At 44.0% G+C, this 12,433-nt stretch overlaps 1 protein-coding gene across 1 annotated transcript in view; it reads left to right on the plus strand.

The window, feature by feature from the left end:
• KMT2B (lysine methyltransferase 2B) overlaps window positions 1–12,433 on the plus strand; it is a gene marked incomplete in the record, with an annotated part of 4,527,268 nt that overhangs the window by 996,276 nt on the left and 3,518,559 nt on the right. The window contains 1 exon segment of the mRNA XM_044079325.1: window positions 1,193–1,471. Within this exon segment, the coding sequence (XP_043935260.1) occupies window positions 1,193–1,471 (279 nt within the window).

The following is a 12,433-nucleotide window of genomic DNA, read 5'->3' on the forward strand; positions in this document are numbered from 1 at the left end:
CATTTTGTTCTGCCCTTTGAACTTTTAGGCCTTTCCATCTGCCCATGCAGCAAATGACACTTGCAGTTGTTTGCATTTTCTTAAACATTTTGTTCCGTTTAAGTAGAAGCGTTAGCAACCATCGCAGAAATACTTGGCCTCTGGTATTTGGGCCGTCCGAGCGCTACTCTGGCATGGATGACCCAGATGTGATGACTTCAACAGTGAATACACTCAATTATCTACATTTATGGTAAGTGTACACAACTGTACTGTCCCATCTTTCTGATTATGATCCCGCATTGATTGGGTGTTTTTTTTTCTGTCCCCCATTGACCGTTAAACATCCCACCATGGCCTATTTTTCACTGCTGGCCTCATACTTCCTCAGAGAAGAGTGGACTAACTGCTTTTGCTTTTAGAGCTAAAACCTACCATAGAGAAATACCCTTAAGTTTCTTTCATGTTTTAATCTATTGTTTTCATGTAGCCAGCAAATTACCACTTAAGGCCTGTAGCTACAGTGGTAGCTTTGTTTTTTCTGCTTGATACCATACTCTTCAAGTCCCAGGTTGCTGTGGGGAAAAGCTTGTGGGTTCTTTTTTGGACAGAATCTTGAAGCCTTTTTGATGAGTTCTTGTGTGATGACTGGTGATTATGCCCACCTCTTGGCCTCCGAATTAGGTTGGAATGTTCCCACAAGGGCCAAAACTTGAAGTGTTAAGTCCAGATATTAGTGTACTGATGGTAAATCCTTTTTTGAAATTTCATTCTGGTCTCTGGAGCATGGCAGATATTGGATGTGAAAGATAAGTACTAAATCAAAGAAGGAAAATGGTGTTTTTTTTTTTTTAAATGGGTGATGAATTAGCTTAAGCATTCTAATGACTACTGTGAGTTCAGCAGATGATTAAGGTTAACTGCTGATTGCTGTCTTAGTTTGAAGGTGTATTTGTTATGTATGTCAGTTAAAGTAGATTTGTAGTTGTAGAAAAAGGAAGAACTATGTGAGAGGGTTAAAAGGCAGACTAGATTGGCTAATTTTAGTCCTTTTGGATTGAGCAGATGCCTTGTAGTGTTACAGAAAATTGTACGTTTGCTGCCTACTGTCTTCCAATTCAAATTGAGATGCATTTACTTTGCAACTGTTCTGAAAAAAGATTGAAATCATATGAAGTCGCTTATTTTTTCCTTATTTCTTTTCTTGTAATAGGTCGTGGAAGTGTACCTGCACGCATCCTAAGAGCCCGTGCAGATACTTCTGATGATTCTACTGATGACGAAGAATGGGCACAAAAGGGACAGTTTGTGGTGAGGAATACAGAAAGTGAAGAAAAGACTGATTTTTTGGACTGTACAGAGCAAGATTCACAGAAGAAGCCCACTCGGCGCTGTGTGAGACAGCGGTTCTACTGTGACATGTTTGATGAATCAGACGAGTCGGATTTAGAAGAAAGGCCCCTGCTACGGAGGAGACCATCTGAAGATGATGGTAAATTTGTTCTTGTTTTCGTGTATAAACATGTAAAGATTTTTTTTAAAAATTTGCTGAGTAGGTGCCAGAATGTGAAAAATATTTCCTTACTGTACTGCTGCAGAATGTCCTTTTGAGACTTAATTGCCATAGTTCCTTTAAAAGCCAGTTGATACTGGATTGGCTGTTTCTGCCATTCCAAGGTAGCGGTGTTAGTTACTGCACTATCTTTGCTGACTCTGTGTAACTAAAAAAGACTCCAGTTGCAGTCCTCCTACTTATCTCTGTGGACATGACTAAAGATACTGAACTGGTTCAGGCCCCAATACTCTGAGGAACAGAGTTCTTAACAAATGTTCATAATGTGGTTCACTTCTGCAGTCATATGTTAGAAAATTGTGCTGCATGCAGAGGCTTGCATCTGACCAGACTGAGAAAAGTACCTTCCCCTTTTCTAGCTATTGTCATCTTTACCACAGATGTTTCCATACACCTGGTATTAATGTTAATGTACGGCCTTCTGTCTTAAATATCAGGAAAGAACTGATGACGCACATTATACAAGATGTTCAAACAGTCTGCTGGGCTAAGTTGAGCCAGTCCGTCATCAGTTGTAAGCAAGCCTGTTAAAGAACATCTTTTCTGTATTTTTAAATTATAGTAGACTTTTGGTTATCTAACATTTGTTTATACTTTTTTGTTGTGTGTGTACATTTGCCGTATGCAGAGGTATTGGGCAAGTTGCCTAAGAAACAAATTGTCTGTAGGTCATGAATTTAGTTTAAGGACTGAGAATCTACGTTTGGATATTGCTTAGGCTTGGACCATAATGTAAGTGCTTGTAAGTTTTGAAAGGAATTTACACTGAAGACTTTGTGTGACAGCAGAAATCTCCAAGCCTATCATTGCAGAAGTAGCCTTGCAGCATTGTAGCCAAAGTCTGCCTGTTCTGTAACTTCAGTTGTACAGGTGCTTCTTCCAAGGAAAAAGGATAAGCAGAAAAAGGCCATTAAGCCAGACTGCACTGGATATCCAGGTCTGAAGACTTTGGCTCAGTGTCGGTGTTCATCCAGCTCCTGGACCTGACATCACGTTTGGAAAAGGCAGTTGATGCCTCTTGAGAAGTCATCACGCCAGCTGTAAAAGCTCATCTTTCTAAATCAAAATGCGTTTAGAACTCATTGGAAAAGATGAGTCGTCGGCCAAGGAGAGATGTCTGCTAATTAAGCAAGGGGAGAAGAGTGGTTTGCCTAGGGTTATAATGGAGGAAGGTATCTGTGCAGCTACAAGAAAGTAGGAACCTAGGTGCATCCTTCCTATGGCTTCAAAAAGATTAGTATCTGCCAAACCTAAGACATCCTCTGAGGCTTTAACATGTGCCATACAAAAGCTGCCCATTGTTTGGTTTTCAGACCACAGACCACTATCCTCTCCCTTCCAAGAGAGGAGCAAGTCGGCTCAGGGACTTTCTCAGTTTCTGCAAAGTCTTTAGCTCATCTGAGAGAAGATAACTGTGTGTGGAGTCAAGCCCTCCACATGAAATGTGGTGAACTCATCAGAGAGAGAGACAAGACTCTGCTTGTGAAGATGTGTAGTATCTAGGTTATGCATCCCTGATGTCCTTTCAATTGGCATATAATTCTGCAGACGTTGAGGGCACCATGGTGACTGATTACCTTTCAGAGGTTATGTGGTTTGATTTTTTTTCCCCTTTCCGCCTCTCTCTTTCTCAGAAAATATTGCCATTGGCAAACCCTTGAGGTTTCTGTTCCGAAGAAGAGCTGTGGAATGCTTGGAGATTGCCTCATCTAAACCTATTGACATTCCTGCAGTGAGGAAGCTGTTTTGGAAGTGGTTGATACAAACAGCTTCCAAAAGCAGTCCCTGTCACCTGGCTTTTATGTGATCTGACCTGGTTTAGAGTGTAGACTACACAAATATTTCTGTAAGAACCGTATAACAGGTTAAGAAATGGTCTTCCTGGCGTGTGTATAATAGAGCTTTAACTGTTTCCTAGTCAAACATACTCCCCAGTGATAAAGGGGAGTGGGATAATTGATAAATGCTGGAGGGGGGAGTGTGCTTTTTAGCATCCCCTAGGTTTTAGGGTCCTCTATTGGCAGACTCATGTTAATTCCAGGAGAATTTTTTTTAAACTGCTGCTGTGAGGATGTGTGAGCGTGCAGGATGAGAATATAAAGGCTCTGATGTCATCATTCCTCCTCACAATAGGGTCTGTGATCTGACCCTTGGATCTAGCTCTGCCACATTCTAGAGATTTGTATCCAAATCTGAAGCTCCTCCCACTTACCCATAATGCACAACATCCACCCAAGTACCTTCGATCTTATTTGCCACTTCAGCATTCAGATGCCGGTCTTGTGCGGTCAAACTTGTGGGAATTTTTTCCATTGAGAATTTTGATAACTCTTGCTAGGTTTTTCTGTTAAATCCTCTAGCTTTTAATTTCTTCTCAGAGTGTGTGTGCGGTGTGATAACCTGTTTCATTATATTTAAAAAAAAAAAAAAAGTTATTTGGTTAGGTGTTTCTGTCTTTGGTAGTTAACTTTAAATTCATTCTTATAACTTTAATCTTATAGTTAAATTTGTGGTGTTACTATTACGACTCGCCTAAGGTCGCTTTAGTTAGCCATTAGCTTTGACAGTTTGTTTTATCAGGGCCTTACTTGTGATGGCAGACAAGCCTTTGCCTGGTTTCAAATGTTGCACTTCTTATGGGCATAAAATCCGTATCAAGGATGTTCACAAGGAGTGCGTGTACTGTTCGGGGGCTGATTATTTAAAAGTAGATTGTTCTGTTTGTGCTTCTTTCAGTCCACATGCATTGGCCCATAGAATAAACAAATTGATCTCATCCTTTCATTCCTCCGCTCCGGAGGTTCAGACCCCTTCCTCTACTGCTGCTTCTTCAGGTTCCGACCCTTTCCTCTACTGCTGCTTCTTCAGGTTCCGCAAGAGAGGCAAAAAGAGGTCTGTCCCCATCTCCCCGAGGGACTGTCTAGAGCCCAAGAAGTCAAAACTTCGGATCCAACTTCCTTAGATCTGAATAAATTGCCTCTCCCTTCAGCTCTATCAGCATCTTGAGATCCAGGGGATATTATCACCTCCTTCGCTGGCTGCTGTGTCAGATCCAGTACCTCAGGATCAGAGAGCCTCATCAAAGTCCTTGGCTCAGTCTAAGTCTAAATACTCCTGACACTGCTTGTCACCTTCCTCCAGGTCCTCAAGAAGCTGGTCCGAGGTGGATTTGGATACTATGTTCAGGAGGTTTTTCAAGGCCCAGGTCCAGATTGGGGGGGGGGGGGTAGTCTCGGCTTTGTCCCCTGTCGGATCTGTGAGCTGCCCCAGCCATACTATCAGAACTCCTTTTCGGAGCCAACCTTCAGGTTTTTGTTTACAGGAGTTTGGGACTCGCATCTTTCCTGGCTCTGTGCATTGGAAGCTTCCTTCCTTGATGCCGAGGTGACCCTTGATTGTGTTCTGTTCTAGATGATGTTCGTGTTTCACTGTTGCAGTCATCATATTTGGGTTATCCCTGCCAGGGTAATCCTCGGCCAGCCCGAATACTAGAGGCTTAGTATTTTTGCATCTGTTTCTGTCGCTTCAGTACTGACGTGAAGTCATCAGCAGTATAAATTAAGGCAGCCGATACCATTACATCAGTCTTTCTTGCCATGGAGCCCGAAGCAGAAGCAGTTCGCACTAGTGCCGGTCGGCTGCTACCTGAGTTTCATCTACCGAATTGACGCTGAAGTCTTCTAAAGCCAAGTACCCCTTTGGGTACTTTTTTCTTGCACTAACCGATGTCAGAAAAAGTTAACAATTGTCTCGCCTGTGGAAAGCAAATTCCACAGTGAGACTTTTATTCTTACTGTATCAGTTGTTTAGGCCCAGGTCACGAAGTCCCCTGCTGTCGCTTCTGTGCTTTGTTCAATACCAGAACTGCCCATCGATGGGCCCTTACTGTAGCTAGATAATTTCGCTTACAGTCCTCGAACTCCGATAGGGCTTCAGTAGGCCATCCAACAGGAGATGATCTGAAAAAATGTAAAGATAAAGACAGACCGCACAGGTCCACACCTGCTGACAACACTCCTGTTGAGTGTCAGCTCTCCGGTCCTCATTGAGGCACTTTCGCAGCCCCTGATGCCCGCTTCTGTGGATTCGCAGGCCGCTACTGAGACCCTTTTTGAGTCTAGTATGCCACAAAACTCTTCTTCGACTAAGGATCTTATGCTCATCTCTACCTTGGATGGGCACGGAGCTGCTGAGCAGGCACCGGCTTCATGGAAGTCCTTCGCACTACCGATTCTTGACACAAACCGACGTCTTCTTTCATCACTGCCGTTCTTTCAAAAACGACCAAGTTTGTTAGGCCCAGGATACGAACCACACCCAAGAAAAGACGACCCAGTCTGACACGCGTGCTTTCTTGCCTCAGTCTCAAATGCTTAGAATGTTGGAAGACCTTATGCTGATCAGAGGAAATCAAGCTACCCCCTCCAAAAGGGAGATATCTGTGCCCTGTACTTTTGTCTGAGCAAGAGTCAGATGAGACTGATGCATCTGAATATGAAGACACGCAGCCCCACTCTACTTATGAGGATTCTGATGCAGAGGATTACATCCCTTCAGTCTCTCCCCCCAAAGGATGTTTACTTTGGAGAAACCCTTTATACGTTAAGGGAGCATTTCCAATGGGAGAGCCAGGACTACCCTCAGTCAAAAAAGACACTCAAGGAATTCTTAGATCTTCCACAGCACAGACCCTTGGCCATCTCCTCAGTCCTGGATGTTGTGGAGGATGTTTTCCTGGAATCCAGCTTTACTTCTGACACCCTCCCTCCTGCACCCAGAAAACCAGTCGGGAGCTGCAGAGTCGCTGACACTCTGAAATTCCTTTTTAACAATCCTACTGCTTGACTCTAAGTTAATTTCTCAAAGGCCTAAAGGGATTAATGCAACCTCTGCTAAGAATCCCACTCCCTCAGATAGGGATTCCGGAGCACTAGGCAGATGGGGTAAAAAAGTATACACCTCAGCTACTCTTGCTACAGGGCACTAAATTGTCAGATGTTCGTCATATTTCACTGTTGCAGTCATCACTGTGGGGTTCTTCCTGCCGGCAGGCAGCCCTCGGTTGGCCAGAATCCCAAAGTCTGGGTCCGGCGTCGGCTGTGTACTTACCCTCCCTGACGTCAGTGCACAAGGGGTACAAAGCTCCCAGCAGACGCCATGTTCTCCAGTATTTCTTGCCGCGCGGTGGAAGCAGTTTGCAAGTGCCGGTCAGCTGACTCCTGTTATTTTTGGTGCTTCATACCGAATACATTCTTCTTTTCAAAGCCAAGTACCCCGTTGGGGAAACTTTTTTCTTGCTCCAGACCGATGTCAGAAAAAGTTAATTGTATTTCATGTGGGAAGCAAATACCTCATAAGGATTTTCACTCTTATTGTATTCCTTGTCTAGGCCCTGACCACGACGTAGCTAGTCGGTTTTGTGCTGGATTTAATCAACATACTATTAAGCGGAGATACGATTTTATCTTTTATTACTTTGGGAGGCGATTTAATTATAACATGTCGTCGGACACGCTTCCGACTACCGGAGTTCATAAAAGGCGCAAGGATAAGGATAGTCCTCAGAGGTCCAAATCAGATGACAGTTTACAATCAGAGCCAGCTGCCGGTTCGGCCGTTGTCCGTGAGGCGTTTTCGCAGCCCCTGTCAGCCATTACAGAACCGCTTGCCGATACGGACTCCCACAAGGAGCCAACTAGGCCTTCAGATATTCCAGGTGCAGGACCTTCGGGTAATGCTTCCTCGGATGGGTCCGGAGCCGCTGTGCAGGTACCGGCGTCCGAGGGGGTTTTCAGGCCTACGCAACTTAAAGTAAAGACAAAGACTAAGAGTCCTTCTAAAACAAAGGCTCAAGCCCAGACCTCCTCTGATCCAGGACCTAAATCTCAAAAACAAATGCTTAAAATGGCGGAGGACTTGCTAACTATGATTAGGGGTTCCCATCCCCGTCCAGACAAAAGGCCAAGACAAGAATTGGATTATGAATCCTCTGATCAGGTATCTATCTCTTCAATGTCTTCCTCTGAACAGGATTTTACTTTCCCTCCTTATGAGGATTCTGATGCTGAGGAATCCATTCCTTCAGCTTCTCCTCCTGAAGATTACTCTTTTGGGGAAACTTTACATGACATGAGGGAACATTTTCACTGGGAAGGACAGAAGTATTCTGAATCTAAGAGAAGGCTTAGGGATTTCCTTCTTCCCCAGCACAGACCCCTGGCTATTCCTCCTATTTTGGATATTGTGGCTGATGTTTTTTCTGAGTCTAATTTAACCCTTGACTTCCTCCGGCCCCTGCTAAGCCTGATATTACAGAGTCCCTGACTCTCAACAGTTTCTATTTAAAAATCCTACTGCTGATCCAGAAACCATTTCTCAGGGTCCTAAGGGTGTTAAGGCCGCCACTGCTAATAACCCTATTCCGTCAGATAAGGATTCTAGAGCTTTGAAGAGATGGGGCAAAAAGTGTACACTTCTGCTTCTTTTATCTATTAGGGCTTTGAATTGTCAATTTCATATGTTGAAATATCAGCAATACCTTTTGTCTGTTATGAAACAAAAACTGTGTACTATTTCTGCATGTGCAGACAATAAGGAATTACAAGATTTGATGCATGCTACTGAGCAGGTGGGGAAACGTACCTTACACTGGTTTTGATGCTTTGGAGGCCTCTTGCAGGGTGGCAGCCACTGGCACGGTCATTAGAAGGCATGTTTGGTTAAAGGAACAAAATTTGCCTGATCAAGTAAAAGCAAAATTACTGGATGCTCCTGTTCAACATAATGTTTTGTTTGGGTTTAAGGCTGAAGAGGTTATAAAGAAAATGGAGGTTAAGGCAAAATCCATGCAAACGGTTAAGGATTTCTTACAAGTTCAGCCTCCTATATTTAGCAGAAATTGGCCAGCTAAAAATTGGTCCTTTCCCAGCTTGGACAGGCCTCAGAGGGGTAGATATAGGCGCCCCAGAGCGAGGGCCCAAACACAGACCTCTTATTAGACCTAGACAGTGGAGTGCTTCCACCCCCAGGGGTGGAGAAGACAGGTCTCAACCTTATAGGAAACAGGCTCAATGACTCCCCCAGCATGTCTCCAGGAACCTCTCTCCTAGAAGCTCCTCTGGGAGGGAAAACTTTCTCTTTTTCACCAAAATTGGACTTGCATAACCCAAGACAAGTGGGTTCTGGATGTAGTTTTAAGAGGTTACAAATTCCACTTTCACACCTTACCAAAACCAAACGGATGGCCAGACCTACCAAAAACTCAATGGGCGGAGGCATTAAAACAGGTGAGGTCCCTCATGGCTATGAGGGCCATAGAACTGGTTCCAAATTCAGAGACGGGACAAGGCTTTTATTCAAGACTCTTTCTAGTTCCCAGAAAGCAAAATACTTGGAAGACCCATCCTGGATCTGTCAGTCTTAAATACTTTCCTGGAGATACCAAAGTTCAAGATGCTTACTCTGCAGCAGCTCCTGCCAATGTTGAGCAAAAATGCATGGATGGTGATATTGGACTTAAAGGAGGCATACCTACACATTCCTATCAGACAGGAGAGCAGAAGATACCTCAGGTTCAAGGCAGGCTCGAAACTTTACCAATTCTCTGCACTGCCCTTTGGCTTGTCTACTGCACCCAGGATCTTTACCAAGTGCCTGGCACCAGTAGTAGCTTACTGCAGACTCAAGGGAATTCAAATTTACCCTTATCTGGACAACTGCCTTATTCAAGCAGACAGCAAAGACATCTTACTCCAGCACCTGGAATTTGTTCAGAATCTACTCAAGTACCTGGGATTCACTGTCAACGTAAAAAAGTCAAATTTGGCTCCCACTCAACAGATAATTTTCCTGGGTGCTCTTTTAAACACTACAACCCAGATGGCATTCCTGACACCAGAAAAACTACAGCTGGCTTCAACTTTCAAAAGACTGGCGTTAATGTCTCAGCTAACTGCAAGGAAATTCCTGCAGGCTTTGGGTTACATGGCTTCCTGCATTCTACTCGTCCCTTATGCAAGACTGCGTATGAGGAAGATACATTGGTACCTAAAAAGCGTATGGTCCCAGCATTGTCACAGTCTGTAAACAGTGATTGCTGTCTTGCCTTGCCTGCAAAAGGAATTTCATTGGTGAGCCACGGCATGTCTTCAAAACAAAGGGAAAGCCTTCAGTCTACCTCCAGCCTACCAAGTGATAACCACGGATGCCTCTGCTAATGCATGGGGAGCCCACTTGCAGGGGAAAGGCCTGCAAGGTATTTGGACAGAGGATCAGAAGCATCTGCATATCAATTTAAAAGAGATGTTAGCTGTACAGAATGCCTTCTTGGCTTTCGGGGATCTTTTACAGCCAGGGCAGCTACTGATATGGACAGACAACACCACAGTTATGTGTTATATAAACAAGCAAGGGGGTTCACACTCCTACCCCCTTTGCAGACTAGCCATGACTCTGTGGAACACAGCACTACAAGCTCAGTTCCTGCCAGGGAAACAAAACACTCTGGCAGACTGCCTGAGCAGGAACCTGTCAGACCCACACAAGTGGATGCTTGACACGCAAATATTCAAGATTATTACAGAAGCCTGGGGCTGCCCGGACATGGATCTATTTGCATTCCCCCACAACTACCAGTTAGACTTTTTGCACAAGAACATATCACAAGCTAGTATGGAAAGTGGATGCTCTCTCATTCAGTTGGAGGAACCTCTCTGGGTATGCCTTCCCACCACTACCACTTCTACCAAGGGTGTTATTAAAACTAAAACAGGACAAACCAAAGCTGATTGTACTAGCCCCGAATTGGCCACACAATTTTGGTACTCAACACTGATGAATCTATCCCAGGAATCTCCTTGGATTCTACCTCCGATTCCAAATCTTTTGTCTCAACATCAGGGCCATGTCCTGCACTCCCATATCAAAACTCTCAGCCTGGCAGCCTGGCGTATTCGGGGTCTATAACTAATCCTGCCCTTTCCAAACAGGTTATGGATGTCATCTTAGAAGCCAGAAGGCCTAGTACTCTGAAATCTTATGCAGGTAAATGGAAGAGATTTTGCATTTGGATGCATGCTCAGGAATAGAATCCTCATATTCCAAATATTCCATTGATTTTACATTACCTAACAGATATGCTGCATAAGGGTTTATCTTTTTCTTCCATAAAAATACATGCCTCTGCTATCTCTGCACATTATAAATACAGATCCTCCAATTTTTTCTCATTCTCTTCTGAAACAGTATCTCAGAGGAGCAAAGAATTTAAGGCCCCCTAGGACACTCTACCCATTCCTGCCTGGGACCTCAATTATGTCCTGGAAAAGCTTACTCTGCCACCTTTTGAGCCTGCTGCCACATCCTATATAAAGTATTTATCATGGAAGACTGTTATCCTTCTGGCTTTAACTTCAGCCAGGAGAGTCTCTGAGTTACAAGCGCTCTTGGCTGTGGAACCTTACATTATTTTTCATCAAGACAGGGTTTCTTTGAGGACTAACCCTACTTTCATGCCTAAAGTGGTTTCTAAAGTGGCTTTAAACCAAACTGTTGACCTGCCAACTTTTTTCCCTAATCCACAAAATAAGGGGGAGAGGATCTTGCATTCTTTGGACGTACACAGGCAGCTTTGCTTTTACCTGGACAGAACCAAGGATATCAGGAAAACAGAGCAACTGTTTTTCTTATGCAGCAAATTCCCAAGGCAAAACTATTTCAAAACAGACCATTTCTAAATGGATTGCTCATGGAATCAGATTTTGTTACTCTCATCATGGAAAACAAATCCCTGGAAAAATTAGGACTCACTCTACCAGAGCTGCTGCTACTTCAGCTGCCTTTCTCAGGGGAGTCCCTACCAAAGATATTTTGGAAGCTGCAACTTGGAGTTCATTACATACTTTCTCTAAGCACTATAATCTCCCTCTTTATTTTAAGTCTAGGGCAGGCTTTGCTTCTGCAGTCTTGCAAGGCCTTCTAGCCACCCCTTCTGCTCTATAAACCACCACCCTTTATCTCCGCTTTGGGATTCAACCCTACAGTGATGACTGCAACAGTGAAACACGATGAACATAGTACAGTTGTGTACATTTACCATAAATGTAGATGTTAGAGTGTCTTCACTGTTGCAGTCTGGGTTACCCACCCTCCTGTCCCCTTTTATACTTTTATTGGTGTGGTTCCCTGCTTCACCCTTTTTTTTGAGGTGTATTTGCCACAGGGTATGGGGTTTGTTGTGTTACATTTTTGTTTTACTTTTAGCCTTTACTTTTGGGCCCCTGACATCTGGGGCAAGAAAAACTGGAGAACATGGCGTTGGCTGGGAGCTTTGTACCCCTGGCGCACTGACATCAGAGAGGGTGAATACACAGCCGACGCTGGACCCAGACTTTGGGAGTCTGGCCGACCGATGGCTGCCTGCGGCAGGAAGAACCCTACAGTGATGACTGCAACAGTGAAGACACTCTAACATCTACATTTATGGTAAGTGTACACAACTGTACTTTCCATATGTTAAAATTTCAGCAACATACCTTGGAACTCCTCAAACAAAAAATGTCTTCCTTTCCTGCTTGTGCAGACTCTAAAGAGTTGCAAGAGTTAATGCACTCTGCAAGTCAAGTAACTAAACACACCTTGCACTGTGGTTTTGACACCCTAGATGCTTCTTGCAGGGCAGCAGTCACCGGATCTGTCATTAGAAGGCATGCATGGCTTAAAGGGACAATCCCAGGGATTTTTTTGTTTTGATTCTAGTCTTTGTTTACATTTTCAGTCTGGCTTTATGGGCATGTCCCAACTATGGCTGCAGGGGTTGGGGGAGGGTGCTTACAGGAAGCTTCAGAGGTGTTAGGCAGATTTCTTCTCAAATTGCAGTTGTAC

This window comes from Protopterus annectens, chromosome 8.part0 (assembly GCF_019279795.1).
Source record: "Protopterus annectens isolate FY-2018-M chromosome 8.part0, PAN1.0, whole genome shotgun sequence".
NCBI classification, from domain to species: Eukaryota; Metazoa; Chordata; order Ceratodontiformes; family Protopteridae; genus Protopterus; species Protopterus annectens.